This window comes from Poecilia reticulata, chromosome 9, assembly GCF_904066995.2.
Source record: "Poecilia reticulata chromosome 9, P_reticulata-male-v2, whole genome shotgun sequence".
Classification (NCBI taxonomy): Eukaryota; Metazoa; Chordata; class Actinopteri; order Cyprinodontiformes; family Poeciliidae; genus Poecilia; species Poecilia reticulata.
This window is the reverse complement of record NC_088838.1, coordinates 5,482,880-5,509,355: the sequence shown is the minus strand read 5'-3', so window position 1 is coordinate 5,509,355 and position 26,476 is coordinate 5,482,880. Positions and strand designations below refer to the sequence as shown.

The 26,476-nt window shown below is 42.4% G+C and overlaps 1 protein-coding gene across 1 annotated transcript in view; it reads left to right on the top strand.

The window, feature by feature from the left end:
* Positions 1 to 26,476, top strand: part of cux2b (cut-like homeobox 2b) — a 133,372-nt gene that overhangs the window by 57,530 nt on the left and 49,366 nt on the right. The window contains exons 2-3 of the mRNA XM_008417256.3: positions 5,409 to 5,519; positions 8,105 to 8,152. Coding sequence (XP_008415478.2) covers positions 5,409 to 5,519; positions 8,105 to 8,152 — 159 coding nt within the window. The remainder of the gene's footprint in view (positions 1 to 5,408; positions 5,520 to 8,104; positions 8,153 to 26,476) is intronic.

Below are 26,476 nucleotides of genomic sequence, written 5' to 3'. Positions count from 1 at the left end.
TCTCCATAGTGAAGGCAAATAAGTGAATCTCATCAGAGGTCTACTTCTTGTTGTGGATTGAAATGTATTGCATCTGATTATAGAGGAGAGGAAAAATCGTAGTACTTTCGCCTCCTGAGACGGCATTACTATTTCAGCAGCACTATATTGCGGAGTTCCTCCCATCATCAGCCGTAGCAAGACAACCAAAGTAGCAAACAGCCTGTTCTGCCTCACTTCTTTCCAGAAGGACAGGCAGGAGGTTTCATTTGATGGGCTGTTGCCCAGGCTCCCCTCCCTCATAATGGTCTAGAAACTGTGGGGATGCTTTCAGAATAACCATGCTACAATGATTGCACTGTTTGGCTTGCATACTGCATGAGCATCCAGCATCCTTATCATCCGAGCTGAAACCAGCTCCACACAGAGGCCACAGAAGCACCGGCAGACTTAGAATCACCATACTGTTATAGCTTAAGCAGTTCAAAAAGAAGAAAAAAAAAAAGATCCACTCAACGTCATTTCTTGAGGAATTTTTCTCTTGGTGAGATTAGCTGGTCCGGGGCCATTTGAATCCCGCAGAGGTTGCCCACTGCTCTGAAAGCCCTCTCTAATCTCCAGCTAGGCTCATCCCAGATGGACTGTGAAAGGGCTAACAGGAATTTATAAAGTCCCATCGCCTTATCCCGTGCGGTAAAATCCGTTTTCAGTGACGGTACTATTCAAGTGAATGCCACGCTAGCCAAGTATTTGGATACTTTATTAGGAGTTCAGTTGAGAAATAAGGTGATGGTGACCAGTCGTTTTAAAACTGTTTTCACTTCTAAATTGGAACAGACCCACTGTTCTTTGCTGACTTGATTTATTTGGAAAAAAAATAGTAAAATACTAACATTGAGTTCAGCTTGGGAGTTTGTTTTCAATCCCAGTCTGAGAATCTATCAACATTTGATCGCAGTTTTACAGGAGTACAAATGTGAAGAGATGAAGTGCATTTTGTGGAACCAAGTGCACATCTCTGAGTTATGAGTGTCACTTTTGATGCTTTGCCATTTTGTATAGACACTGTGAACTGGGTGGAAGAAGTAGGATTTTTTTAAACTACTTTGAATAATGAACTGAACTTAATACACAGTTCGATAGGATCAACTGGAATGGATGTATAATTGAACAGAAATTACTTCCTTGACAGGACGTCTGTTGTGAATTGGCGCTATAGAAATAAATCGAATTAAATTGACATTCTTGTCATGACGTTATAATTTATTTATTTTTTTAATGGTGATTTGGAGATGGACATTCAATGCCTTACACACAGTCAAATTATAAAACCATCTTTATCTGCTTTAATCAGACTATAGGCCAGGCTGCCGTCAGTTGGAGCTACACAGAGAATTCGTAATTTCTCTGCTCAAAAAGAGGGCGTGTTTAGCTGATTATTATTGCGTATTGTTCTGGCATATGTATCATACATCTGGAATCTCAGAGTTTTGAGGACTGTACCACAGAACTTTTCCACCTTGCCAAAAAAAAAACATGACAGCTTGGCTTATCATGGGATAAAGTTGTGTTTGCTACAATATTCAGTCCTTAGGAAGGCAATGCTGGGATGTGGTTAGTTCACCTAAGGCAGTTCATCCGTCTACACCATTGACATGCATGGAATATATGCAATGGTATGATGGGGTGTTATCCTTTGTGGTTAATTGGTCATTTATCTGGGCTTTTGGGGTTTCCTGAGGATAGAAATGATATCGGATAATTGAGACCTTGGGGTTCACATTCCAGGCTATTAGTTAGACACAATGGAGAAGTCTAATGTAAACCTAGATTATCATAACATGATTGTTGTTTTGCCAACTTATTTCACTCAACTGCAGCCCGTCCGTACAGTTTCTACATTTAAGCTTTACAGTTCTGGGTATTATAATTTCATTTACACGTTTTCAGTTTTATAGCCAAGAAGCCTAATGCAACACATTGATCCAATCTACTTATGTTTGAACGAATTTGTTCTGTTACAGGATGAATCGGGTATTCTTGATTTTTCCCTGTCAGTAAAAGTCACTGAAAGACCAAAGCTGACTGATCCTGCAAGTACCTACTTTGTCTCACTGTTTTATATCCTAATATCCCTTCAAGAGCAGTAAAAACTCCCCTAGCACCTAAAAATAATTTTCTATATTTCTGAAGTACACAGGTGAATTTTCCATTTCTGTTCTGGCACTCAACTTGTTACAATATTTTGACACACTTTGTGGAAATGTATTAAGATACTCTAATTTCTACATTTTGCTTTGCTGCCTTGAATACCACTTCTCTTTGTAGAGCTAGGCGAGGGAACCATCTTTATGTCGTCTCAGCTCAGGTTGTGCGTGTTTTTTCCTCTTATGTGCAGTACAGAAAAGGTGAGAGCACAGGGAAAGAAGTGGAAAGGTGAAGATCCATTGGATTCTCTTGCTGAATGCTAATCCCCCATCTCAGAATTGAAGAACTGAGAGATGAGCCCAACCTATTTTCACAAATGCAACCAAAGCAGCAAATGATGTACAAAGCGACCAATTCAAAGAAGTACTGCAAAGCAGGATTAATGGCTAAACTGGATAGATGAGATGTCTAGAGTTTTAGTGTCGCATGTGGCTGGGATAAGTCGGGAAGTCCCAGACTTTCAGGGGCTGTTTTTGAACCTGACTGGCTCCTGCCGCCATGGTACGAGTCCGTCATGCAATATCTATTTTTTTCCTTGTTGATGTTACATATATTCAGTTGATTTGGTCAAGTTAACGTCATCAGACGATGGGAACCGATGAATGTTGAAGTTTCAAGAAAAGTTTATTTTGTTTTCCTCGTAAGTGCAGCAAGTTTTTGTAATAAAAGTTGTATGTACATGAGATCTATTTTTAGATAACCTGAAAAGACTGTGACTGTGTTTTTGTGCGGAAAAATCCTTTCCCTGATACCAGTCCCAGTCATTTTAGATTTCACACTCACCAGCTTTGAAGTTAATGAAACCAATGCCATGTAATGGCTGAATTTGCTCCTAACTGGATTTCTCTCATTACATCTTAAAATATGCAGCTGGGCTGATATGTGGGAGGGTTACAGTGGGCTGGTGCTGAAAAACAGAACACAAAATGTCTGAATTGAGGCAAGCTGCCTCAGTTTTCATGTGCCATTGTGCGCACAATACCTATTTTAGCTAGAGCCAACACAGTTAACAGGAGCTAACTAAAACAAAACAAATTGGAAGGTAATGAATGCATGTTTAAAGTGACAATGGAACATCTTTAAGTCACCATTTGCACACCATTCAAATATGTTTGAGAACGGTTTTGTGTTACCGATGCCAACAGTAAACTGTTTGAGTTGCTCCTTACTGGAGCTCTTCCAAACAGCCACCAAACAAACACAAGCATTTTCTCTCCTCTTCCTCCATTTGGTCATCCTCATCTTCATTTCCTCGTGTCATCTTTCCATTGCCTGCTATTTTAGTGGCTGTGGTTCCCATTTAAGGGGAAGAACGCTAGTTGTTTGTGCTGGATGGAGCTAGCACTGTGGGACCTAGCATTTGTCGTTGTCTTGTATTTTTACAAGAAGAAGACTTCTTCCTGTAAAAATACAAGAACAACTTAAGGGTGCATTACCGCCACCTTCTACGTTGACCAGATTTTATTGTACTACAATATTCCTTCCAAATACCAGTTTTTTGAGAGAAACTAAAAATGCTGGAAAATACAGCAACCTAGCATTCGTCATCTACCCAGAATGCATTGTAAACAAGATGGCAACGTCAATGTGACATTTTAAGTGTATAAAAACTAAGCAACCTACAGTATTTTTACTTTTTTTTTTTTTTTACATATAAAATCGATGTTATTTAAATTAACTCTATTGTTTCAAAGGGCCCATAAATTTCTACCACTGACGACAAAAAAGCTTGTAGAAAATTATTCAGTTTTTTTTCAAACATGAAGAATAGTTTTTCAGCACGTCTTACTTTTTGCCGCTGCGCTCATCTTCACTTTAACCGTCCTCTGCTCCGCCTGTCCAGGGACTTGAACCGGCAGCCCTTCAATTAGCGGCTGCTTCTCTGACCGGCAGACTATCGCCATCCCACGAGGCCCCTGCTCCGCCCCGCCGTTAAAAGTTTCATCCTTTCATTTCCTTCTCTTATTTTGCTTTGCGAGATGATTTATTAAACCGCCTTTAACTAAGACTGCAGATTAATTAAAACACAGTCAATTTAATTTCCCAGCGTCATATATGAATTTGCAGTGGTAATTGAATCCCCTACCCTACTTTCTTCTATTTTAGCCAAGCAGTTACAAAAGAGGCTCCTCATCAATTACTGATAATCGCAGTCGGAATGAAGCCGGAGTCCAATATCCAGTTGTCTATGCTATTCCTGCTTTCAGCACAGAAAAGCAGAGTTGGAATCTGTTTTCCTTTATTTTTTTTTTTCTTTTTGTGTCTGTTTGCTGAAAGGGCCAGGAATTGGATGACCGATCAATAATATTGGATTTGCGGACGGCGTGCCGAGCAGCTGAGTCTGGCATGAATGCGAGGTTCTGATGAAGGACCCGCCACGCAGACGGCTTTGAATGGCGGATCAGACGCGTTGCCAGGGTGGAGCTCCGATTTGCCATAACACAAAGATGTAAACAAGCAATGTGCCGGAGCATTAATGGAATAGTGATCAGGGCTGCTGCTGCTGCAGAAGGGTCATTTGGTTAAATCCGTGGAGGCTGCTGTCATGTACTGGAAATCAATGCAGGATCAATATAAGGATTGGTGCAGGTTGGAGGGAGAGGGGGGATGGGAAAGAGACTGGAAATGGACTCAAAAGCCGTGGTGATTACAGCAGAAACCCAACCCGGTGCCTTCCACAGTCTGGTCTGGGCTGATTTTATAAAACAATATTTTATTTCAGGAGAAAGCTGTGTGTTGGTAAGGGTGTTTGTCAGGTTATTGGGTCTCTACATGTGACTTGTCCTCCTCCTCCTTCCCTCCTTCCCTCTCTCTCTCTCTCTCTCTCTCTCTCTCTCTCTCTCTCTCTCTCTGTGTGTGTCTCTGGCCCCCTCCCTCTCGTCCCACTTGCTCTCACTGGCGCTCTATAGCCGTTGCAAGCGTATCGATTATTTCAAATACTGATTATCTAAAAGGCCTTCTGCTACTGTAGGCATTGGATTTATTTTGGCTTAATTATTTATGGGCCAGGGCTAGCTGTAAGTATTACTGCTGTGAGATCATGAAGGATTACATTGTTAATATTCAGCAGTGTGTATTTTTATTTATGTACACTCTCTAAGCTGTGTGCCGGATGAGCTTCAGCAGGCCACGTAAAATGGAAAAAGAAGAAAAAAAATTGTTTTTTTTCTTCTTCTTCTCCCCCCTCAACGTTTCTCTTTTCTGTTTTTGTGCTCTTGCAGAGGGAGCTGAACTCTGTTGCGTCTGAGCTGGCCAGTCGGCAGGAGGAAAGCGAACATTCCCACAAGCACCTGGTGGAGCTGAGCAGGGAGTTCAAGAGAAATGTCCCTGAGGTGAGTCTAGCACCCTGCCCCCCATTATCTCAGCCAGGATGTGTCATTTTCCTCATCTTCACCTCAGCAGGTACCGGCTGCCTACTTCAGGTGGTGCAACTTAAGTCCCTGCGTGTGCTCATCAATGGGGAATTATTTCCGGCTTTAGGAAAAATCTGCATTAAAGAGCCATACGTTGGGAGCGCGGATACTTCACGAATAGACACCGGATAACTCCTGACATTAAGATTTTGATGCAGTGCCTTGCATTAGCCTCCATCTTTGACTGACAAATGTAATTCAACTCCAAATCATAAGCAGCAGTTAATGAAAAAGTTACCTTGCTGTCTGACCTGGGGATGCACCGATCCAGCTTTTTCTCTTTCGATACCGATATCCGAGGATCAGTCAATACTGATCCAAAACAGAAAAACAGTTCTGATTTGGCTTTAAATTTTTCTCATTTTAAACACAGACACAAATGTACTGAATTGCAAATTCATTCGATAACTGCACCAGTACAGCTCACTTAAATACACCAACAGCTTCACAAGCTTGCACAATCATGGAGAAACAACTTAAATTTGTTCAGTTAGTGCAATTAGGAGAAGAACAGCCCCTGTAAAATGAATAAGAAACTGAAACTGACAAAAACAAAAGGTTTGACCACCTTGTCAAACATGCAAAACATTGTCGCAGATGCCCGATCTAGAATCTTTTTCAATATCTGAAATCTGACATTAATGTTGGATGCCGATCCAACATTAATGTCAGATTTCTACTGGGGCGTATTTTTGAAATTTCTTCAGCTGAAACAAATGCGAATTTGCAGTCAGTGGCAAACTATCCTGAATCTAAAGGAAAACGAAATCCCTTCTACACCTACCATCACACATGTTTCATTAAATTACATCTTTTTGTTCTGTGCCTAAACAGTAAAAAGAATAGATGCAGCTATCGTAAAATTGAATGTTTTCAGACTTTAATGATCAGTTTGAAAGCTCTGCTTAGAAGTAGGTAAAAAATAGTTTATCTTTTTCATAAAGTTTTCAGCTAAACTTTAATATTAAATTTTTCTACCAACACAAGAGGCTTTGAATTTGACTTCACTCACAATTAAATCACAAAAAATGTGCATCTGTTAGAAGCTAGAATAAGCATACTTTTACTATAAATGTTGACCTCATTGGTTATGTACCAATGAGGGTTAGGGTAGGGTTAGGGGTTAAAATAAATCCTAAAAAAATAATTCTGACTTTTTTCTCAGAAGTCAGACTTGAATCGTATTAGATTTAAAGTCAGAAGCCGTGTAAATCAGTCCAGGTCTATCTGGTCCATATATCAGGATTTCAAAAATATACTCTGGTCTCTTTTAGCTTTCTTTGTCTCAGACATGGATAAAGCAGCAACCGAGTTCTGAAATTGAAAGTGTGTAGCATTTATTGGCATCTTGTAGTAAAACTGAAGATACCAAATACTTTTCACTACTGTATCACAACAAATTGCTCCTAAACTAGTAGTCAAGACAACCTGTCGAGAATAATGCAATCATCAGAAACAAATATTAGCATAACTCGTTTACTTCATCCCATAGTGAGATTTGGGTTTTCAGCCCCATGTTTTCCTTTGGGCACCAAACATCTAAATGCTTTGTTCGAAAGTAGATAAAAAAACAACAACATTTTGGCAAAGAGATCAGATACTGAATTGAGCTGTTACTACGCAGGTGTACTTGAAGCAAGAGGTTCTGTTACAAGCAAAATAACAACGTGTCAGCTAGTTTTGTCAGTTGTCAGATCAGAAGCTGGTAACCCAGCTGACTGTAATGTCAGTTTGCATTAGACAAACTAAAATGTCATTATTGTTCTGCATACAGTGCTCACACCTGCTGAGATGCCATCTGTGCATCAACTTTTTGTTTTCTCTGCCTTACAGTAAGACTTGTCACTTTTGTTCCGTCTTACTTTTTAAGGAAAAAAAAACAAAAAAACCGGCTTGCCTAAACTAAGCGCAGTGAAAGCTAAATCTATGCATGGTACAGATATGATTTTGTCCTTTTTCATCATCATTTTCTTTGAAATAATCATGTATTGACATTTGGCTGAAGTCAAAGAGAATATTTTAATGTTTTATAAATGAACCCTGAGGCTATTTGCCGTGCCGCCTGCCTATCTCTGCGCGGAGCCGGAATCCTGTCGGTATAATACAGGCGTTTAAGACGGGATCAGGCTGTCACGGCTGGCAGCACAATCCCCTTACCTGCAGCTGCGAGAGCTTGCACGAGTCAGGATTTCTGAGCTCTAAATCAAGCTATTGGAAAGCCCCACTTTTCCAACATGCCCACCCAAACCCTTTTCAGTTTTACCACTAATACCCTCCGCCCTACGAAACTACAGACATCGCCGGGACCTTAGAGGTGTTTTAGACTTTCTTAGCAAGCTGTTTGTGCCTCCCAGGGGCCAGTCTGATTCCTGAACAGGTGGAGCATCTGCGCCGTAAAATCTGCTGAGACAGAGTTTCCTTTTTTTGTGTTTGCGTGTGTGTGTGTGTGTGTGTGTGTGTGTGTGTGCGTGTGTGTGTGTGTGTGTGTGTGTGTGTGTGCATAGGAGGTCCGGGAGATGGTGGCACCTGTTCTCAAGAGTTTCCAGGCGCAGGTGAGTCGCACGTCTGTGCTTGGATTATACACACTGCAGAGTGGAGAGACCACTAAGTAGTAGTTATTGACGACTTTCAATGTTTCCGTCCCACAAATATCAGTCGAAGGAGACTCTCCTGTTGGACGCCGTGCGAACATTGACCAGAAAGGCACCGCGGCGCTCCTTCAGCGAGTGATTTGATAGATAGAGGGAGAAATCCATGGCGTACTTTGTGTGTTGCTGCTCATCTAGTGCGTATTGACTGATGCCTTTTCTGTCAAAGTGAAGTAGCATCTATCTGCCATTAGATGATCAGATATCTGGCTTCTCATATTTTCTTGGCTGAGACAAGCCCTCATTTCCTGTTGAGATGGTGCATTCGCCGTGCCTCCTCCCCCGACGTCGCCATATTGAAAAAGTCATCTGATACCTACGAAGACTGTGCTCCAGCCATTAAACCAAGGTCATAAATCACATTTGCGAGCCGCGTTATGGTCCGCAAAGCAGAGGCTTATGGAAATGATACCGCAAATATGTTTCCAGTCTCGTTTCCTAACTCCCCTTCACCCCACCACCACCTCTAAACTCCCGCTCAGCGCCAACCTGAAAGCCCTATCATCTGTAAACATGAGAACACTCAGCATGGATTGTTCAGATCTCTTGGAAGTGATTATTGGCAGCTCCTTTTTAATGCTTTCTAATTGACTGTGCCCGAGCCGCCGCGTTCCCGAGCGGCGGCCGTCGTGGTCCACGCCACGCTCTCCTGCCACGGCTCTGTGGCTCATTTATGTGCTAATTCAATTACTCCTGACTGTAAAGTTCCAGAAATATGTGAATCAAGCCGTCCATGTCTTTATTGCGCAAACGGGAACCCAGAGGATTAATTTGAACACCACTGATGTCTGACAACTGGGATTTGAGAGATGCCTTGTAGTAGATAAAATAGATGGCTGATAATGAGCGATGATTTTTATTTATTTATTTATTTCCCCCCTTATCTTCTGTTTTGCTGCAGGCCTCTTTGGGTACCTCTTGGTCTCTCTTGTGTAACTTGATAAGTGCATGTGCAGGCTGAGGAGACACACTCATGTACTAGACTGTACAGATGAGAAGTTCCTGTACAATTATCATTGGGACCAATCAGTCATTTAGTTGTTTTTTTATAAGCTTGAATTTTTCTATTCAGGCTGGTAACAAAGCAAACATCAACAGTTCTTAAAAATGAGAAAAGATTGCACAAGTTTGAACTGTAAATTATAGATGTGCTACCTCTGACACTTGGTTGATGCATTGAAACCACATACTTTAGTCAAATTGTAGCATCTTTTTGATAGATTTAGTGGTTTCCTGACTTATGTCCCTCTTTAAGCGTATTCCATAGATTTTGGGTCAGGACCAAACAAGGTACATGATATAAGACAACTATATCCATTAAAACTATTTGGATGTGATTATTATCCTCTAAATCTATCGATTTGAGTTGAAGCTAATCCTCCATCTGAATTATTTCCTATTCACCTACCTCAACATCCCTGGCAGTGAAACGGAACCTTAGCATGACGCTACCACCACCATGCTTCAAATAATGAGTTTTCTTTGGTAATATTTTTATTCTGATGATTAGTCGATTGATCGGCTAAAAGACGTAAATAGACAATTCCATTTCTTTTTAAAACAAACATTTCATTGCATAAAAGCAATAGCACATCATTCTTTTAGTTTATGCAGTTGCAAAGGATGCATCTGCAGCTAAAACATACTTCCAACATCAACATGTTAGAAGTATGTTTTGGCCTAGTTATTGCTCTGAGTGTGTTCTTTCAGCAAATGTCCTTTTTTTCAGTCTGTATACTCTGGGTAATGAATACTGAATTAGTTGACCATTATTACAATAATCGATTCATCGTGATTAAACGTTTCAGCCCTAGTAGATTATAGAAAATGTACGCTAAATTCAAAGTTCTGCATCTAATGTTACTCCATGAAAACCGTGTTTGTTTGTGTATATTTATTATTCCAAGACGGAGAAGGAGCCGTTAACATTCACGTTTTACGACGCGTACAGTTTTGGGTCGGGGCGGTGACTCCTGCCGCATGGCACACCACAACACTGTAATCCTCTGGTGTTTTCTGATACACTTTGACCTTATTGGTAATGTCAAACAGCTTGCAGAGGCTTGTGAACTTTACCCAGCAGTAGTCTGCACGACCTCAGCGTGAGCGCTGGGACCTCAACCTGCTGCTGCCAAGGGGGCGAGTGTGAAGAGGAGGCTGGAGTTGGACAGGTTGCGTGGTTGGGAGTAGGCTAACGCTCCCCCGCAGCTGCGCCGTACAGGTGTGTCTGTGTGTGTATGTGTGGCTACATATGTGTGAGAACAAACTGGGTCCTCGCTTCTCCGTCAACCCCTCCTCCTCAGCCTGGGTTCGGAGGCCCAGAGGAGCGCCTCGTGGTATTTGGACCCTCATCATGCCACTTCTAAAGGAGAAGTCGGCTCCTTTGAAGTGTTCGCAACATGACAGGTTCCCTTTCTTTCCTTTCCTTTTTTTTTATTTCAGCGTTCCCCACCCACTTTTTCTCTCTTCTCCCGTTCAATCTTGCCTTCTAATTATCACTAACCAGGCGACTGATTAGAAACACGTTGCCGACCTAGTTTTTCCACCGAGCTGGAGGAGGAGAAAGGGTTAATCCCAGAGCTGGTGGCTGTCATTGGTCGCTTCCCTCCTTCTTCTCCTCTTTTTTTCGTTCCGCTCTCCTCTTTTCTTTCCCTGGAAGTTTGCTAATGAGGTCCCGTCAGAGCTGAGGAGAGGTGTTAATTTGGCCTTGTGAAGTAGGAAGGAGATTAAGGACAGTGAGGAGCTGAGTTTACGGCTTAAAATACACCGCTGTCCTTATTAATCCACGGGGCCCCTGAGAGACCGGCGTTTTTGGTTTTATAATGAACACTGTCTTATAATGAAGGTGATTTTAATAAAAATTTACAGAGCGGAAGTGGAGATGGTACACGTCTCTGCGGTCCTGGGCACACCTTTGGGGCTGAGGGATGTGACGGTTATTTCTCAAATAACCGGCCGCGGGAGTGCCGGCGCCCATCGGACCTCGCTCGTTTGCGGAACTCGAGCTCAGACTTCTTCTTTCTGCCCGCTGAACGCACACCAAACAGCCTCGCCAAAGACTTTGTGGGTTTCTCGATGCAATTTACACCTCCCTCTCACTTTGGCGGGTAAAAACTCCCCTCAGAATAAACCTTTAGTTGAGACAGATTGGAGAAAAAGAAAGAACAGTGACGGATTTCTTTTTGCGTTTCTTCCAACGAGGCAGATTCCGCTTCGCATCCGGTGCATCGAGGCCCAAATTAACAAGTCATTCTATTTTTCTCCTCTCCTCTTGATGTCGTTTGGTGCTCTCAGAATAAGAAAACAGCAGTATGGTTCCCTAATTACTGAAACTTGCTTTACAATGATAATCCGTGGAGTAATTTAGCGTGCACAATGAGAGCCGCGGTGCTTGTGCAGATGGAGATTCTGATAAATAGTTTGTAACGTGTAATTAGCAGCTCTGCCGGTTACATACCATTAACCCCTTAAGCTCAGGAATCATTATTGGGCCTCATTATCAAGCAGCAAGGTACGATCGAGCTGACTAGACATCAAAAACATCAAACAGCTATTAAAGCACAGCGAACCGGGGGCCGGTGGACACCTGTTTATGAGTCTAACTGTGCCATTCTTTCCCCTGAGGTTGAGGAGGAATGGTGTGAGGTTAGATATTGTTTTTTATGTTGTTGTTTTTGCAGTTGTTGCTCATTCTCTTTGAGAGCATGAGGGGCATTTTGAAGATGCAGCAGCTTTTCTTTTCTCCTCAAAACTAAATTACCTATCAGAAAATGGCAGCGTAGTTTCATCTGATTTCACACTCAAAAAAATGTCTATTTGTATGAGTTGCACTGATGAAATTTTTGACCTTTGATTTTTGAAAATGTTTGACGTGCCGTTACAGATTTAACGTCCACTTTATTGGGTACACCTAGCAGGACGGATCCCCCTCATGGCATAGACGGTGGATGTGAATTTTCCATTCTACTGCATGTCAAACTTTTATTGTGAAAGAAAGCAGATGGAGCTGATTTTAGCTTAATTTACATGGTGGCTTTTCATGTCTTCAGACGATGGGTATATGGGTGGCCCTGAAGGGACGCACATGTAGACTAAAGGGTTTTGCCTGGTCGAGCTGAACTGCCAGAATCGGTTCTCATTGTCGCAGTTGATGAAAATCGCATCATCTTGTTCTCCGCCTCATGTTGTCTGCCCCTCTTCACCCTCTTCTCCATGCCAACCTATTTTGTGTTCATAGCTGTGTTTATTTATGTAGAAAACAGCATCATTTCCAGTAGCTGCCATTCTGAATGTATACGCAAAGTAGGACGGATCGTCAGGTAGCACAGATAGTAAGGACTCTGGTTTTTCTGTCAGAGAGCAGATTTTGAGGAGCAATATGAGGGAAGTACTGAAATATTAAACTCCCCCTGCTCAGTTCTGGTCCGATGCAGAGGGGGAACGGATCACCGACGCCGTCCGTTCTTCTTTTTTTTTTTTCTTCCAATAACATGAAAAGTAAAATTAGATTTTCCAGCCTGTCAATTATCATTTCCTCCTTTTCCAAACTTGTGAACTCCTATTAGTCGTTCTTCTCTGCCATGATCGCTGTTTACTGTGCTGTTGTAAATCACACATGGCAAAACGCCGTGACGTTATTGAGGCGGGAGGGGGAGCTGGGCTTGTTGCGTCTTATAGACCATGAGGTCTGTGCGAAAGCGAACATCCGAAAACCACGTGACCACGCATCAGCAGTTTGACTTTGATCTGACCATGTGTGTCCCTTTAGTTAGGTTGGTTGGTACTAAAGGGCCCAAAGTTTACTGAGAAAATATTTCACACATTGGTGCATCAGCAGCAGCCTAAACCATTGGTGCATGTCCATTTGGATCCATGCTGTCGTGTTGCTCAAATCAAATTCTGATCCTATCTATCATCGTTGTGTTTCTACTGAAATTGAGTCGTAGAGAGTCGACGGATCTTGTGTAAATTGTAGCATCTGTTTTCTGTTCTTCACTGACAGGAGTGGCATCTGTGTCGACTTCTGTTGCTTTAGCTCCTCTCCTTCAAAGACGTGTTCATATTTCACATACCTCGCACCTACAAGTGTTTATTCAGAGTACTGTCAACTTTCAGTCATCTTGAACCAGAGTGCTTATTCTTCTCTGACACCGACAAGCCATTTTGGTCATTTTGGTTGCCACTCACTGGAGGTTTTTTTTTTTTTTTTTTTCTTTTTTGGAGCATTCTCTGTAAACATGAGCAACGATGGTGTGTGAAAATCCAGATCAGCATTTTCTGAAATGCCTGTCCAGAACCAACAATCAAGGCACATTCAAAGCAACTTAATACCCCATTTCTCCATTCTGATGCTCAATTTGAACTTTGGCAAGTCATATTCACAATGTTTAGATCCTTGAACTCACTGAGTTGCAGTTGAATATGTGTACCAGTGGGTCTACGTTCCAGCATTAAAATCCGTATCATTTTTAGTTCACAGAGGTGACGTCACACTGTGTGTGTTCATATGACAGAAGCTTGTGTAAAATAACATCTCGAGTGACTTAAAACAAAGACACAATTTACATTTTAAAGATTGTGTTTTCACTTTTGTAATGCAGTAAGTAAAAAATGGTGAATTAGCAGCCATCAAAACCTAGCTTACAGCTGCAACAGCGTGGTAAACAGGGAACACGCCTTTGCAAAGAAAAAATTAATAAAAAATACAGCTTTGTCTTAGTTTCTTCTACTTTTTGTTTTTCATTCAATTTCATTTTCATGCATTTTACTGACACTGAAATATCTCATTTTAAATCTTCCTCCAGTAACAACTTCCACACCAAACAGTGTCGATGTCACTGCAACCTGGTAGCACTTTGCAAAAAATCTTTGTCTTATTTGACCAGTGTGGAGGAGTCTGTGTTGAAGTACTGGAGATCTTTTTCCACAGTGACTCACCCGGAGCTCGTCTTCCACGCCAGGAGGTAGACGAGCTCCATCTTTGATGATCCATCGAGGGGCGAACAGTTCTTCCTCTTTTTTTGATTAATTCCTGAAGGAAATGATAATTTCTCTTGAATGTATGAATATGTTATGAATAGTGGAATGAATCAAAGAGTAAAGGATGATAATTAATTACAGCGCCATGATAAAAGGCTGTGGGTGTTATGACGCAAGCTTCCTCCGTGTCATTATGAGAGGCTCCGTAATTACCTTTCTGCACGAGCCAGCGCTCCTGGCAGTGCTGGCGGTGTGAGAGTGCCGCTCACTGAGTGAGTCTAACGGTCATAAAGCTTTTCCCTGCCTAATTGTCTGAGGGACTCTATGGCACTTTCATAGATGAGGGACTGCACCGTTAGGAAAAATGCTTGGCGGCACTACAGCTTTTCCAGCTCAATGAAGACGGATCTTCATCACGGGCTAAACCTTGGGCTTATTAGGTACAGATTGCCTGAGCGGATGGCTAACTTGGGAAGGTGGTGTCAGAATGAGTGAGCAGCACATTCATACAGTCTGATACAGTTTTAAAAGGCAAGCTAGTGCTGATTTCTCAGTACATCATACATTATAGACTCGTAATTCTGTGGCAGTAAACCAGATCCCTACCTTGGAATTGGCTCAGAATACTCCCTTTGCGTTATTATTCATGCCCTACCTTATGTAAGGGGCATTTACGACACCATCCACACTGTCACTCCCACTCTCACATCGTCTCCCCCCCGGCTGCCACTAGACTGCTCCGCACTGGGCAGACGAAGTATCTCTAATGTCTGTCTGCTGCTCCACTGTCAGGCTCATTGAGCAGCAGGCCAGGCCCAGGATCTCCTGGCCATTACCAATTCACGGCACGTCCGGGCCTCCAGCCTATTGTGGGGAACATAATGGGCTCTGGGGCCATGTAAACCACTGGCTTTCTGCTCCAGGTTTATCACTTGTGTCCTCTTCATACTAAGAGCACCGAATGAAGGTGAGAGGCAGGAAGGTAGAAGTGAGGAGAGAGAGAGACAGAGCGGAGGGGGAGAGATGCAGGGGGTTCGTAGGAGTGTAATTGGACATTAGATAATACCTTCCTTGAGGCTCTTACGTCTCCTGCCTCTCCAGAGGTTTTTCACTTCAGTGCAGGAAAGCTTCTTTGACCCACACTTAAAGCACTTCTTTTCATATACTGTTTATACACCTTCATTACTGTAAGGTTTATGTGCTATTCATTGAAGTTAATCAAAGTTAAATATAATATCCAATATATTCTGGACCATGTTGTGTCCATCTTCCCACTGTGCCATGAAGCTCAGGATGACAAATAATTGATCTGCCCAGACGTTTCCAGTCTCATTCAGATTTGCACACACACACACACACGCACGCACGCACGCACGCACGCACACGCACACGCACACAAACATTTTCTTTCCATCTTCACAAGGACTTTGCATTGACTTCCACTCTGTTTTCATTCATTCCTATAGCCTGATCTTTACTACACCTAACCGTAACCAGTACATGCCTAATCCTAACCTAAAGTCAGTTCACACTTTATGGGGAGCAACGAACAACAGCAGCAGATGAACGTTTCCGTAAACTGTGGTGGCCCAACGCTACAGTGACGGCACCAGCGGTGACGAAAGTTGAACATTTTTCAACTTGTCACGTCACTTGCCCTTGCATTAACAAAATTGCACACCCACGTATTTCGCCGGCTGGTTGTGCTGGAGGATGGCATAGGATTGTTGCCTCGCTGCACAAGTTCCATAGAAAATGAACGGAGAGGGAGCAACGTCGCCTTGATACTTGAAACATTCAGCTGGAGTCTAATGAAGTAGTTTTCCTCTGTTTTGACCCAAGATAGTGGATCTTGCAACATATTTCATTGCTGTTTCAATTAATCGTAATGTTCCAGTTAATATGTGACTCACAACGAAAACTTGCAGAAAAAGGTGTTTTCCTGCCTTATGAGCTTATCTTTTTCCCTGAACGTCATTTGAATTTATTGAGTAATGTTTCAGCCATGTAAAGCAGGTTTTATGGTCCAGACAGGCAGGAAGGTCCAGCAGCCGATTGGCTCTTTTTAACTGCAAATGTCATTGTAAAAAAAATAAAAAAACTGGACTCAATAAAATAATCTGCATGGCCTAGGATAGTTTTGCAAGTAGTGTGCACAAAAATAGGCTGTGACTTTTAAAGGTGGGAAAAGCAAATTAGTCATTTAGCTGAGGGTGAATTAGACTTAAAATCAAACAGAAGCACATCTACAGCAAGAATCCAGCCCTGGGGTTCCCACTATTTCGCTGTTGATTTCATGATTTTGGATGAAGATTGCTGGAGTCTTTAGTCTTTCTGACCCCATAACAACTCAGGATGACCTTCTAGCTACAGTCTGTAGACTGTCCATCTTTTTTTTAAACTGTTGTTGATGTCTACAAGTTTAAACAAATTATTTGCTCAAGATTTGTCACATAGCGGGGGCAGCAATTTATACATTGCTTGAATAAACACAAACTCAAAGTGAAAGTCAGTCTCGCAGTTCTTTCTTTGTCTTCCACAAACAGGTTTTGTCTTTCTGCTTCCACCTGCAGTATTTGAAAGCATCTTAGCATTAAAAAAATATGAACGTTTTCTGGAAGGAAAAAAAAAGCCACCAGTCTGTTTTATGAAAGCTCTCCTGCTTAAAAAACAAAACAAAAAATACCATCAATTCAGTAAACGACAGCATAAACAAACCCAGAAGATGGGTGGCAGTGTTTTACCAGTCAGGCTCCATATTTCAGCTCCATGTTGGGCCTTTTTGTACAAGTTGAATCTATCTGACTGCTCCTGTTTGTTTCCTGGCGAGGTGACTGATGGCTGCGATCCCGCCGCGAGCTTTTCACTGCGAGACGCCCCCCAAACCCTTCCATCAGCCTTTCCCTCCGTCGGCCTTATCCCTCCTCTGCCGCATGCCGATCTGACGGGGCGCGTGTGCGTGTTTGTTTTCCTGTCCTGACTGATGCCCTGTCGGAACGTCCCGCCCCAGCGTATTCATCATTACGGATGCGTGTTTAGAGCCAGGGATGCGCACCAGGTAAAGAAGAAGAAATAAGGAGGTGGGTGGATGATGGGGGTGGGGGGTGTTATAAATAGGCACTTGGCGCTCTAGCCATGTGGAATTGATGAGTTTCAGCACATTCTGCTCTGCAGTGCCAGGTTTAATTTCTACCGCCCTGACAGCGCAAACCTCAGAGCCCAGAGACGTCACGCCTGACTGCCACTGCTGTGCAAATGTTAGCCATGTTTGAGGATGGACGCCTGCCCCGCTGCTGGATGGTAGGCCCCTCTTCTTAAAGAAATCCCCCCCTGCTGGCACTATAAGAGACAGGCAGATCTCACCAGCATCTTGGAAGATGTTTTTAAGACCTAGCCGTCACCTGGTCTCGCAGCAACACCAGCAAAGAGGCCGTAGCACCGTTTCCGACATCCTCCAAAACCCCTGGCTCAAGTCTGAGCTGCTGGCAAGAGCACAGTCAAATTAGCCAATAAAAAAAATGTGTGAAATCAGTGGCTCTGTGCCGGCGAGGACACGCCAGGAGGAATAAACATCAGGGAAGACTCGCGTGAGGCAGGGAAAAGGCGGAACGAGTGGGGGGGGGTTGATTTTCAGGCGCAGAGAGAATCTGAGCCGAGCCGGAGAAACGGGCTTTTACGGAGAGAGCAAAGCCACTCCGCTGAAACACCGGGAGTCAGCCGGCCTCCGATTGAGCCGGTGGCAGCACGAGTCGCAGGAACATGAGCTCCTGTCAGAGGATACACAGCCCTCACATGCTGAACTGATTTAATTCCCTCCGTTCATCTGCAGCGTGTTACCCCCCCCACCCAGCCAGCTGCAGCCTGGGAATACCAGCCTTCATTTCACATGATGCTCGGCTGTGAAGTTTAATTTCAGCAAAATCTAAACACGCTAATTAAATATCATAACTTTCTAAAGAAGGCTCTGGTAAAGGTACCTGAAATTTTAATTTAGACTTCAAAAGAGCGAAGACTTTAAAGCAAATCTATTGTTTTTCATTTAGACTTGCAATTTTCTTTTCTCTGCAGTACCGCAGTACGTAGGTTATGATTGATCTGGTAATTAAAATATGCAGAGAGGGGGAAAAAAATATTAGCTGCTCCCTTTATTTTTTTCCCTTTCCCGCTTTTCTTTTTGTTTTAGAAAACAGCCGACACATTTTCCTTCTCTTTTTATTTTTTCCAGCGCGGATAATTAAATTTTGCACATTGATGTTCTTTACACAGCATTCATCGGCCTCATTATTTTTCCATTTTCATCTTTCTGCCGAGAGATCGATAGATTGATAAAGTGATGGAGTCTATCTTAAATAATGCAAGCCAGAGAAAAGTTACACTCACTTTGCTGCTGGCTACGTGTTTGAACTTTTATTCTTCTTTCAAATTGTTTTTAATATCCCATGAATGTAGATCTCACAGTATTACTTGCCGGTATAAAACATTTACTCCAGTTTTTTTTTTCTTCTTTTTTTGCTGTCCCTATACAAAAAAATAAATAAAAATAAAAAAATCTCCACTTTTAGTGCGTCTGGGATGATGCTTGTCAAGGCTAATACCCCAAATGATAAAGAAAGTGGCAATTCAAAGAAAGACGGCGTAAAGTAGGCCAATTAGTACCTAGGGAACATTTTGCTAGAAGTGATAGCAGCGCGAAATGTCACATGCACGAACGTTAGGGCCGATTGTTTATAATATGACCTGACAGTTTGAGTCTCTTTAATATGGGATTAACTACAATACTAATTAACATGTGGCTCTATTAAGGCGAGCTCTGCTGCCTGGGAGAGAAGCCGCTCCTCTGATGTCCACCGCATTAAAGTGCTGCTGCTTCTTCACAAATCAAAATGTTTTCACACTCGTAAGAGACCTATTTGTTTTATTCGTGTTATTTCAGAGATGTGACATTTCTGAGTCCCCCCCCCCCCTGTTAAAACATCCAAGCCCCCGGATCAGAGCGCTCTTCTCCTTTGTCACACATAGATATATGTTTTAAACTCCCTCTGCAAGGGCTTTGCTGTTTCATCAGACTCATAATGTGGCCGCAGCAACCCCTGGAGAGTGTTAAACACATCCTCAATTAAAGCAAAGTAACTTTGCATCTTCTTGTGATTTCGCCTTCAGTCGCTGTAATTGGGTCTCTGTGGATTTCGAGGAAGAGCTGCGGTTCTTGTTTTGGAGTGGAGGCCCAGCCCAGCGAGGGGTTGAGGAGCCGGTCAGTGAGGAGGTGGAGGTGGTGATGATGGGGGCAAACTGGTGAGGTGAGGGAACTTCAGCTTCTGGGAGGAAGTGGTAAGAGCTCAGTCGTGTTTCATCCAGAAGGTTTTATACTGTTGTTTGATAAACTCTGGCCCTTACAAGACTCTGGAAAAGGATATTCCAATGCTAAGCTAATTTCTATTATTTTCTACAGAAAGATTAGCTTTCTTACTCCACAATTTCCGAAGACACAGTTGTATATTCATCAGGTTTTAACATGACTTGAAAATTATGCCTTGTCCTCCGTGAACAACAGTGAACCCTTGGTATTCACAAAATACCTAAAATCCACCAATTCTTGAGACTCCCCATCTCTAAAAACGCTTCTTACTGCCTATTTTAATAGTTCAAACACCAAATATACCCCTATATGTATTAATACCCAGAGTGGAAACTGCCTTAGCGCTACAGTAGAAGCTAACATTCATGGTCTTCCTTATTTCTGATCTTGGTGCTCTTGGGGGAAGCAGACAATCAGCACCAAATGGCTATAAGCTAGCTAGCATAGCATTATCTCAGTTCTTTGGCTGAGAGAGCGCTAAATATCTAGATAACCAATCCAAACTCTTTACATGTATTTACACTTAAGAGCAAATTATCGTCATCTGTGTCTCATTTGCTCATCTGATACACTGACGAATGTTTTCTGATGAATTTGTTAGCTTGGTGGATCCTGCTGCCTTCAAGTGGAGGAATGCTTCAGCTATTCAGAACAAACTTCTGTTCTTGCCAGTTTATTGTAAAGTCTTTTATCCTGACGTCCAGATTTCTTCCTGTTATGTTTTGACATCTTCCACGCATTTCCATTCCGAATTTTTTTTTTTTGGTCCACACTTGCTCCAAAATTTCCAACCTGGCTCCTTGGGAACAATCGACATATTTTGCCACCATAAACACTGAATTACCTTCTGTCAGTCAGATGACTTTGACAGCTTATTAAGGGGTGCAATCACTTTTTTTTTATTTGCTGCACTCTCATTTACATATTTAAATTTATGCAGCTATGTTTTAGAAATGCAAATTGCAAGGTCCTACTGATTTTTCTTTTTCCTCTGCATTTTGGGAAGCGTCTTATAATGGTAAGCTGCTAAAAGAATAAAGAAAGGAAAAAAAATAGCTATGTTTTTTATTATTATTTTTTGCCTTTTAAAAATGTTGAGTACCAAGAAAGTAGGAAAAAAAATTCTTTATATTTTTTTGGTTGAATCATCAAACCTTATAACCCGATGTGGAGACACACACACCCGGCGGAAGTGTGTGTGTGTGTGTGTGTGTGTGTGTGTGTGTGTGTGTGTGTGTGTCAGCATGTGTGAGTATGTTTGCCAGCATGTGTCTTTCGGCGGCGAGACACATGAAGGACAGCCGAAGGTGCGGTGATATCCAGCGACGGGCTTGTTTTATTACATCTCATATTGAGACCAATCTTCGTCCATTCACCTGAAGGACAGCCAGCTATTCCCTAACTAAATTAGTCCACCGCTGTGGTGTGAGAGGGCCTCCACAGGCATGCACAACCACATTCTGACATACAGACACAGGCAGACATCCAATAATCTACCTTTTTTTGTTGTTGTTATTTTGTGTGGGGGTTTTTTTCCCCATCCTGTCCTGTTCCATGCAAGAATTCAGACATATTCGTAATCGGGCGCCCTGTCGCTCACCATGTCTCTCTTCAACTTATGCGCACTCTGTCCTTCACACGGCTCCCTGATGGGGGCCAGTGGATGTGGGGTAATTGCAGTCATCTAGGCTAGGGTGTGTGTGTGTGGGGGGGGGGGGGGGTGTGTGTGTGCGTGTGTGTGTGTGTGTGTGCGTGCGCGCCCCTGTCAACACTGACCCCAAACCGCCTCAGTCTACCACCGTTCGGTGTCAACACACTTGTAGTAGATCTGTAAATTAACCTAGCGAATGTTTTAGCTTAGACTGCACAATTGCTGAGAGAACGTTCTCTTTAAGTGTTTCATTCCCTAATGAAATGTCTTTTGTACACCCTGTTTTTTTTTTTTTTTTATATTTATTTATTTATTTTTTGTTCACTCACAATGGATGTTCTAATGAGGCAGAGCCTGAAATAGCAGTGGGGCTAGCACTGCAGAACTGTGACATCCCATGTGAGAAGTTGCCCAAATCACAGTGGCTGCAGCCGTGCGTCAGGTTTCGTTATTTATAACCTGCATTGAATTGTCCTACACTCTGAGCATATGGAGGCTTATGTAACACAGCATCCAGTAGGTAACTGCTAAAGTCAGAACCTTATATGCTTATATAAATCTTGCTGAGGACTTGTTTTGAAGCTGCACAAGATCGATTTATCACTCCTGAATGTCTGCTTTACATAGATTGTTTTTTTTTTCCTACCTCTCTTGCAATGAGTTATTGTGAAGTAGGAAACAAAATTACTGTGAATCGACGAAAGAACTGCAGCGGTTTCTGCAGCAGCTCTTTCAAGGTGCTTAGAAGAACTAAGCCTGTCAAATGCTGTTAAAAAAAAGTGTACCGAGAAGATCTACAACTGCTTTTCAAAGGGCGGGCCGGGACACGTCAAGGCTGATTTTTATTGGGGCTTTTAACTCTCTCTGTGCTTCGTGTGACATTGAGTGATTCAGATCAAAACTATTTGTTGCTTTAGTTTTCACAGCATTAAAAAAAAAAAACAAGAAAAAAACATCTTTATTAAAGTGTAAACCTTTTTCAAAGCGTTTAATAAAAAAAAAAAAGAAAAAAAAAAGCAAGCTCTGCCTCAGTCCTGCCTGGAAAAGATTTAGTAGATAGTAGTCAGATTAATCAAAAGTGACAAAACATTCAGTTATTTTTTTAAATTTAAAACAGGATCAAGAGGAAATGATGCAGTGTAGTTGAGATTGACACAAACAGGCATATATTTGTACACCACATCTACTACAAAATGAATTTGATTTGTCTTTTAAATGGGAAGAATAATAAAGTACCTTGTAAAAGTTTTCATACCTATTTTTAACTTTTTTTATTAAGCACTAACAGGGTTTCTTTTAGGATGTATTCATCTTCAGCTGTCTTCCAATCAACTGTGAACAGCTTCCTTTTTCTGTTCCCTCAGCATGATGCTACCACCACCATTTTGCACCAAAGAGAGAGTGCAGCGATTTTCAGAATGTGCAGTGTTTGTTTTTCTCAACACATACAGTTTTCCCTTGCATGACCACTGCCTTCCTACGCAGTCTTTCTTGATTCTCATCTCCCTTGTGCTCCGTCTGGGATTACTCCCATTAAAGTGAATTTCTACTGTAGCCTTACAACAAATCAGCAAACAGGAGGAGAAGTTTTGAACGATGACGTTGATTTCCTGCGCCGTTTTAGAATTGTAGTCCGCCTGTAGTTTTAGCAGTGGCAGCGGAGGAAATGAAGAAAACTGTTCAGTCCATGTTGGTCACGCTTCCAAATATTGAATTAACATTAAAATCCATTTGATTTGGCTCAGCACTTCTCTCTGTGCAGTGAAGGATGGTAGTTTACAGCTCAGGCAATTTCCGGTAAACCTCATAGCATCAAACTGACACATTACATACCTACGGGCAAACACTAGCGATTCGAGTCCACTCTTCCAGGAAACAATTGTTTCTCAGTAGTCGAGGGTCCAGCATAGGACAAAGGGCTAGTTTTTCCCAGGCTAACGCTTTCCCATGTTGGCTATAAAGTTGAGTTTTGGTCTTACCTGACCAGAGCTATGGTGCTGATATCTCCACTACGACTTGTGGTGAAGTTTAAAAAGGACTTTTTATAACCATCTTTAAAGAACAGGTTTCTACTTGTCACTCTTCCATAAAACCCAGACTTGTAAAGTGCAAAACTCATAGTTGCCATGTCAACACATTCTTTCGTCCCAGCTGTGAATTGGCGTGGCTCCTCCAGAGTTACTATGAACCTATTGGTTCTGTCTCAGACTAACGCTCACCTTGCCTCCCCTGTCCGTTTGGGTAGACGACCATTTCTAGCCAGAAGTTAAACCAAGTTTATTTGTATAGTATATTTCAGCAACAAGGCAGTTCAAAGTGCTTTACACCATTGAAACATCATACAGTCACCAATTATGAAACAAGCAATAAACATTACATTTCACCAAATGCCATCATCAAAATCAATATGCGAATATACATATGGCAATTGGTTTTGTTGGATTTTTTTTCGGAGTATCAAAGCAAAGGGGGAATGAATACAAATGCTTGCCACACAAGATTTTAATTTGCAAAAATTGTAAATATATCATTTTTCTTTCACTTTACAATTTTGCTCTACTTCCTGTTGGTCTATGGCATACCCAACATCTTTGGAGGTTTGTGGCTGTAACATGACAAATGAGAAAAAATTCCTAGATTCATGAACATTTCTGTAAGGCTCTGTAAATGTTCGTGGGGTTGGGGTGAATAAAAATAAAAATGAAACACTCTTATTTCATCAGTCGTTGCCAGGATATACATTTGAAAAACATCGGCACGGCTGCTATTAGAATTCTCTTCTAATTAGCCCTCATTCAGTCAAATTGAAATGCCACCTCGCGCCTGTCACATTGTATATGAGTGATCAGGCTGAAAGCCGGTCATTACAATCATGACATCAAATGCTTTGCAGCAGAGGTCAATCAGTGTACATTAACCAAACAGAGCTCATTTGTTTTACAGCTCTTAGTGGCGTGTTGGCTCCCCGTGTACATGGGCTTTAGGCTGGCATCCAGCGGGCACGGGTGGGCCTCCTGGCGGAGTGGGGAGCGGCAGCAGGAGGGGGTCTTGGCCAGCTCCTCTAACACAGGAATGTGGAGGAGACACAGAGAGAGTGAGGGCGCATGCATGCCCACCACCCCCTCCCCAACTGTTCAAGCCCTCTACTGATTTATGTTGGCAGAATGAACTCCTTCACACCAGACATTCATAAAAACCTAAACGGTGTGAAAACGACCATCAGGGTCACCGGCAGGAAGGTGCCCTGTCTTTGAGTGCCCTCTTTTTAACTTTCAACTTTTTAGGCCTTATCCGCACGAAACTGAATGTCCAATACACCAAGTAGATTTCAAAGCGATTTGGCCTTTTGTTTACAGGTAAACTCTGTTTAACATCACTAAAAATAATAATAAAACCAAGGTGAAGATTTGCAAATTTTATTTATTTTTTTGCATTTGCGTGTGGATATCGGAAACTGGAGATCTAGAGGTCCACATGAGTGGAGGAAAGATGACCGTTATCAGAGAGGTGCTGATCTCTGACTAAATGCTTTTTGCTTGTTTCATTTATAAGCCCAACTCCTCCAATACGTTGAGTTGCAAAGGAGAAAGAGCACTTAGTGGTCGATTTTGTCAGCTCCTGAACCAATGTGGAGCCACAATGTCCTATAAGCTCCACATGGGTCCACATATTTGCTTTAGTTTGATTCCAATATGTCTTAACTTTATATTCTAACACGGATTTTAAAAGCAGTTCAACATCTCTGCTTGTCCACACAAATGAACCTCCTGGCACATTGTTTAGTTCCCAACAAGAAGTCAATGTTTACTTTGAAGGTTTGTGGCTGACATTTATAGGTTTTAGCTTTTTCCTATACTGCACCCTATGGGTTTGGCGTGTTTAAAACAACGCTCATCATTGTAATTCAGGGAGTTGGTCTGGATGAATACTTTTCGAGATTATAGAAACAAACATCTCTGCTACATCATTCTAAAATAACCCAGCTATGTGTGGACAAGGCCTTAATCTGTGGGCTGTTGGACGTGACACTTCTGATGCATTAGCGTAACTCTGCGTTAAGACAAATCCTCACACACCGGCTCTGCTGATCCCTCTTTACCCTCACCTGGTCCTAATTATAACCGCAGAAGCCATATTTTAGTGGCGCGACAGTGATCCGTCATCGACAGGCCCACTCCAGCCGGGCTGGGAGTGATATCTCTCTGTAAAATATGTATGACATCAAAAAGCCTTAAAGGTTATTACAAATTAATAATGAGTAGTGGGCTGAGAGTAGTAAAAAATAGCCTCCCCTTGGTGTCATGTTTAAATGTTTAATTTAACATGCTCTGGTATAAATGTGGACTGCCTCCCAGCAATATCTGCGCGGGCCCCCGGGGCCCCCCGGCAGCCTGGCGGTGGTGTAGAACATAGAAAACCCCGAGAGCCAGGCTCACGTGTATTGAGATCGACGTTCAGATTAGACCGCTTCATGCAGATGTGAACGATCTTATGTCTGGAGACGCCGCGTGTTCTCTTTTAAAACTGCGCCTCTTCAGCTCAGCGTCTCTTAACGACACATGAAATTATAAAAAAAAAGAAGAAAAAAAGCACACACTAAAAGAGGCAGTTTTTACTCGCATCAAGCTGAAATCCTCTGTAGACTCCGAGACACAGAAAAGCTCTCTCGGAGCTCCTCTCTGAAGCGAGTCAAATTATTGGCCCTGAACCCCCCTCTCACAGTAATGTCAGAAGACACTGTACAAAATTGCCTTATTTATGCCTGTAATGTAAGCTGTCTGTTCTGGTGTCGCTCACTCTCTGCAGAACCGACGACGGTGGCAGCCGAGTCTGGAGTGAATTTGCCGGGCGACTACCTGGGAAACATCAACAGTCATTAATTATGTAAAACCCTTCTCACAGTGGGAGCAGAAAGAGCTGCATAGAGCTGCAGCGCCCGCTCCTATTAGACTCAATGTACTCTACAATGAGCCCCCCACAGCCTGGGGGCGTGGAGGGATTAGCAGCCTACTGCCACGACCCCCCATAGGAAGACACACACATACGCTGCACCGTACAGCACGCACACACTCTTGCACATTAAACGTGACGTTCTATTAAGTTCTGCATCAAAGTATGCATGTGTTAGACTGAGAGGAAGAATAACACAAATCTCTGTGCTGTCTCTCCTCCCTAGTCACCCCATCATTCACTTCTCTCCTTCGCAGGTTCTGTTTCTTGCTCCCTTGGCAGATGCACATTG